The following is a 5617-nucleotide window of genomic DNA, read 5'->3' as shown; positions in this document are numbered from 1 at the left end:
GTTTAACTCCACTGGAGCGGGATAGTAGCTAGCCGCTGGACCCGTTGGTTCCGACAGTGGCGAAAAATATGCCATTCCGCGGGGGGCGAAGAGATAGGGGAATTTTCAGACAGCCGCATATATCCCCCGCTTGGGCTGGCGAGAGGCGATCGATCGATCGATCGGGCGAGATATATTCCGTTCCACCCCCCGGCAGACACGCTCTCGTCTCCCTCCCCCACGCACCCACTCGTGCGCGCGCGCGCGTGTATATATATATATAGGCAGAGGAGGCCACACCCTCCAGGGCAACCCAAATCACCAACACCACTACACTACACACACCACTGCGACCTGACCTGAACCTGATCACACACACACACTCTCTCTCTTTCTCTGTGCTCAGTGCTCACCTCTCTGGAAGGAGACCAAAAGGCCAAAGAGAAACACGAGCACCAACCAACACAGCTGAGCCAGAGCCCAGAGCGCTAGAGCCAGCGGGAGATAGCCAGTCAAATGTACTTGTAGCGCTCTCTCGCACAGCCCGGCGACCAATCTCCAGAGGACAGCGAGCGAGCTGCTTCCTTCAAGCTTTGTTTCTTCTCCTCCAAACAGCGCGCGCTTTTTGTGTACTCCCCGAGAGTTGACAGCCGTCGTCGTCGTCACCATGTGCAACTCCGGCACCAGCTCCTCGCCGTCGGCGCCTGCGCCGCCGCCGCCGCCGCTCACCTCGTTCAAGCACTCCTCCCACCTCCTCCGCCTCGTGGACGATGACGCCGACGACGGCCATGCGCTGCTGCTCTCCAAGGTAAAACACGCGGTACATATGCTGTAGTAATACTTACCCGCGGCTTGGTAATTTTGATGGCGTGAACAGAACATGTAGGCCATTATATCAAAGAGCTAATGCAAGAAGCACGCATAGCGACATAGCTGGCTGGCTGGCTGGTTGTTTAATGCTTATTTACTAGTAGCTAGGCATCACTGGCAGTAACAGTAACGAGAAAGAAAAGGAAAGCTCCAGCTGTTGGGAAATGGCAGAGCTGATCAATACGTCCATGCACACGAACAGCTGATCGAGACGACGACGACGTTGCTTTGCTTGTTGGTTTCTAACATGCGTGAGTGCGTGTCTCCCAGGTGGCCGGCGAGGCGCAGGCGATCGGGCGGGTGTCGGTGCCGATGGCGGTGACGGGGCTCGTCATGTACTCGCGGGCGCTCATCTCGATGCTGTTCCTTGGCCGGCTCGGCGAGCTGGCCCTCGCCGGAGGGTCGCTGGCGCTCGGCTTCGCCAACATCACCGGCTACTCGGTGCTCTCCGGGCTGGCGCTCGGGATGGAGCCCATCTGCGGCCAGGCGTTCGGCGCGCGCCGCGGGAAGCTGCTGGCGCTGGCGCTCCACCGCACCGTGCTGCTGCTGCTCGCCGTCGCGCTGCCCATCTCCCTCCTGTGGGTGACGTCCACGGGGTACATACTGAAGCAGCTCGGCCAGGACGAGGGCGTGGCGGACGCGGCGCAGACGTTCGCGGCGTACGCGTCGGCCGACCTGGCGGTGCTCGCCGTGCTGCACCCGCTCCGCGTCTACCTCCGGTCGCAGAACCTGACGCTGCCCATCACCGCCTGCTCGCTCTTCTCCGTGCTGCTGCACGGGCCCATCAACTACCTCCTCGTCGTGCGCCTCCGCATGGGCGTCGCCGGCGTCGCGCTCGCCGTCGCGCTCACCGACCTTAACCTGCTCCTCGCGCTCCTCTGCTTCCTCGCCATCTCCGGGGCCCACAGGGACTCGTGGGTGGGGCCCACCTCCGACTGCCTCCGCGGGTGGCCGGCGCTGCTCCGCCTCGCCGTGCCGACCGCCACCGCGGTGTGCCTCGAGTGGTGGTGGTACGAGCTCATGATCGTGCTGTCGGGCCTCCTGGCCAACCCGCGCGCCACCGTGGCGTCCATGGGCATCCTCATCCAGGCCACGTCGCTCGTCTACGTGTTCCCGTCCTCCCTCGGCCAGGGCGCGTCCACGCGCGTCAGCCACCAGCTCGGCGCGGGCAGGCCCGCGGGGGCGCGCCGCGCGGCCGGCGCCGCCCTCTCCATCGGCCTCGTCGTCGGCGCGGCGGCCGCCACCTTCATGGTGTCGGTCCGCAGCCACTGGGGCCGCATGTTCACGTCGGACGGCGAGATCCTCCGCCTCACGGCCGTGGCGCTCCCCATCGCGGGGCTCTGCGAGCTCGGCAACTGCCCGCAGACGGCCGGGTGCGGCGTCCTCCGCGGCAGCGCCCGCCCGGCCAGCGGCGCGCGCATCAACCTCGCCTCCTTCTACCTGGTCGGCATGCCGGTCGGCGTGGCGCTGGCATTCGGCGCCCGCCTAGGCTTCGCCGGGCTGTGGCTGGGCCTCCTTGCCGCGCAGGCTGCCTGCGCGGTGTGGATGGCGCGCGCCGTGGCCGCCACCGACTGGGACGTCGAGGTGGCGCGTGCCAAGGAGCTGACCAAGGCGTCCACTACAGGCAGCGGCACCAACCACCAGCACGAGTGCAACAACAGCAACACCAACACCGCCAACGCAAAGGCTAACACCAAAACGACAACGTCTCCCGCCGCCAATAACATCAATGCCGGTGGCGGCGGCAGCAGCGACAACCGCGGTTACGTGCCCATCAGCGAGAGCGGCCACAACGACGGCAGCGACGACCTGGAGAAGCTGGAGGAAGGGCTCATGGTGGCCACGAGTGGCGGCTGCTGCGGCTGCGGCGACGCGTTAGGCGTCGACACGAAGGCTGGGGACAAGCAGCAGTGCAGCAACGGTGGTGCCGGTACGGCGGAGGGAAATGCGGGGCAGAGGAGGGGCTCGGCGTCGTCGGAGAGGGCCCCGCTGATCAGTGTGGGGGACGACGAGGAGGCCGGGGAGGAGAACGACGGCGACGGCGGTGGAGGTGGCCACGTCTAGCTAGCTGCTAATCAACCAGCGTGGTCGATCCATCCATCGATTAATTCTGGAGAGGTTTTGATCGTACGTACGTAGGCTATGTTTGACACTGATCGGCCGGTCTCCATTTCATCTTTCTCTCCATCTTGATTTGGGGGTGAGGTTTAGTTTTGTCTGTATAACCAAGCTGAGCAGCTAATTAATGAGAGTATTCAGGAAAAAAAAAGAGGGAGAAAAAAACATATATATTCTTCCCTTATTTTTCTTAATTAATTATACTTCTATGTACAAATACTAATTAGTTTGGGTGTAAATTATAATTAAATCAATTGATGGTGATTAATTAAGAATTGACAAGTGCATGCATGTTGCTGTTTGGCATGATGTGGCAGTACTGTTTGTTGTGTTGAGAGTGGGGGTGTGTGTGGCTTTGGGACCTGTATATATCGCTGTTCCCCTAGTGGTTACATACGTGACAACCAATGGTGGTGCCCCATTTCGGCCATTTCCCAACTGTTCCAACATCGCTAAGAGAAAAAACTCGCATTGGCCCTCCTTTAAGTTTTCTCCGAGATGGCTAGCACAGCTACCTAGCTAGCTACCTTTCTTCCTTTTGATAAAGTCGCAACCATTTGATATCTACAAGCACTTGGGCGAAAAAAAGGCACCCTTGGTGTTTTGCGATTTTTAAATATTACTACTGCATATGCACCTTTTTATTTATTTCTGGCTCCTCGTGCAAAGGAAAGATGGTGCGTGTGACTCAGTTTCTCATGTCTTCTATATTGAGATAAACCTTTTGATCAAAAGGCTCTTGCCACAAATATTAATTTGCCATTGCTCACCACACAAGAAGTGCTCTCTCGAGGGTAAAAGGATCACACTAGCTAGCATGAATTTATACTTTCTGTGCAGATGTAGAAATGTGGAATATAACCCTTATGTGGGAAGAAAGGATCTATATCATAACCAAAATTTGATGATGCTTGCCTTAGTGTCCGTAGCTTATAAGATGAGAGAGAGAGAGAGAGAGAGAGAGAGAGAGAGAGAGAGAGAGAGAGAGAGAGAGAGAGAGAGAGAGAGAGAGAAACCTAGAGTGCTAGAAATTCTTGAACTTAAACAAATCGTATGGCAAGCTCTTAATTTGGTGAGCCCCGGATTGCGACTAGCATGCAACTGTTGGGGACATCTAAATGTGTTCCAGCCCTGCTCTATCATAAAACAATTATTGTTAAGGTGTTTATTCCTCGGCCCGCTCTTTCTATGAGTGGTTCAAAAACATACTTTTGTTCACAAATAGATGTCATTTGAGGAATATTTTTCCCTAGATATATAGGCCCTCTTATAAGTTGTCGAGACTCGAGACTTGTAATAGAACTAGTGGGCGTGTGGGGCTATTAATTGCAGTTAACAATATTAGTTTGAAAGTGGTAAATTTGTCAAAATAATATGATTTGATTGACGACCGCTTCATATGCCCGAAACTAATATGACGTTCAAGAAGAACGGTGCGAATATTAGATCGCATTTTTCTTAAGACTATAAGCGTACGTGGTCCAACATATCTTTTATCCTTTAGTGTTTTCTTATCTATATTTAACTAGTTGATACCCACACTTTGCTATGAGATATGTGGATAAATGCATGTTATACATTATAGAAATAATAGATATATATATTTAAAGAATGTAAAAAATAATGTGAAGATAATGATTTGACATTATTTGCATATTGAGTTATAAAAATATAGCAAAATCGTGAATGATATGTCATGTTTGCATCATATTTAAAACTCTAGATAATAATTGCTAGTGGTGATAATGTGATACACTTGCATGTTGAGTTTTAGAAGTTAGTGGACATATATATGTCTAGGTTCGTATATAAAAGTTGATTTTTTTTTCAATAACAAAGGGAATGGCCACATAGGAGCGTTAAGGAAACTATTCACTAATTTTGTACTCATATACTAGTATAAGACCCTTGCTGGACTAAAAATCACACATAGCAGTAAAGTTTGCCGTCCAAGGATACCTGCAAAAGCACCATTTGCACATTCATCTCCCTCATTTGCACCTGCTGACCAGAATTCCCTTTTTCAAAAAAAGAAAAGAAAACAAAAGTCCCCTGATGAGACTCCTGCCTACAGTTTTTATCCGAGAAGACTTGGGGTGTTTAGATACAGGGGTGGTTTAGCGTGTCACGTCGGATATTATATATGTGTCGCATGGGGTGTTCGGGTAATAAAAAAACTAATTATATAATCCATTAATAAATTGCGAGATGAATTTATTAAGCCTAATTAATCTATCATTAGTAAATATTTAATGTAGCACCACATTGCGAAATCATGGAGCAATTAGATTTAAAAGATTTGTCTCGTAAATTAGTTGTAATATGTGTAATTAGTTATCTTTTTAGCTTATATTTAATACTTTATACAGGTGTTCAGACGTTCGATGTGACATGGTGTAAACTTTTTAGGAGGGATCTAAATAGGCCTTAAAACAAAAAAAAAAACAATTGGAATACTACCGTGTTTGAGAGTACCATGGATTTCAGTAGCAGCAGCAGTCAATCCACGGACAGGCCAGGAGGCAGGCAGGAGTGCAGGGCAGAGAAGCAGAGTCTGCAGAGAGAAAATAGATTACTCCTACTTGACAAGGCGTTGCCAAAAGACGAATCAGAGGCTGCCCAATCGCCACGCCGATCAGATCAGTTGCGA

General features: G+C 52.1%; 1 protein-coding gene across 1 annotated transcript; it reads left to right on the top strand.

Annotated features, from left to right (window-relative positions):
* The first annotated feature begins 300 nt into the window (after positions 1-300).
* LOC9270049 (protein DETOXIFICATION 48) lies at positions 301-3242 on the top strand. Its single transcript, XM_015773121.3, has 2 exons — positions 301-787; positions 1120-3242. The coding sequence occupies exons 1-2, from the start codon at positions 647-649 to the stop codon at positions 2911-2913; spliced, it is 1935 nt and encodes a 644-aa protein (XP_015628607.1). The 5' UTR covers positions 301-646; the 3' UTR covers positions 2914-3242.
* The last annotated feature ends 2375 nt before the right edge of the window (positions 3243-5617 follow it).

This window comes from Oryza sativa, chromosome 3 (genome assembly GCF_034140825.1).
Source record: "Oryza sativa Japonica Group chromosome 3, ASM3414082v1".
Classification (NCBI taxonomy): domain Eukaryota; kingdom Viridiplantae; phylum Streptophyta; class Magnoliopsida; order Poales; family Poaceae; genus Oryza; species Oryza sativa.
Note: the sequence above shows the minus strand (reverse complement) of the source record. Positions and strands in the feature narration are given on the sequence as shown.

Excerpts from the sequence above, each read along its gene's own strand:
- LOC9270049 (XM_015773121.3), top strand. The coding sequence starts at position 647 with ATGTGCAACTCCGGCACCAGCTCCTCGCCGTCGGCGCCTGCGCCGCCG. Across the intron at positions 788-1,119 it reads ATGCGCTGCTGCTCTCCAAG|GTGGCCGGCGAGGCGCAGGC; the intron begins GTAAAACACGCG and ends CGTGTCTCCCAG.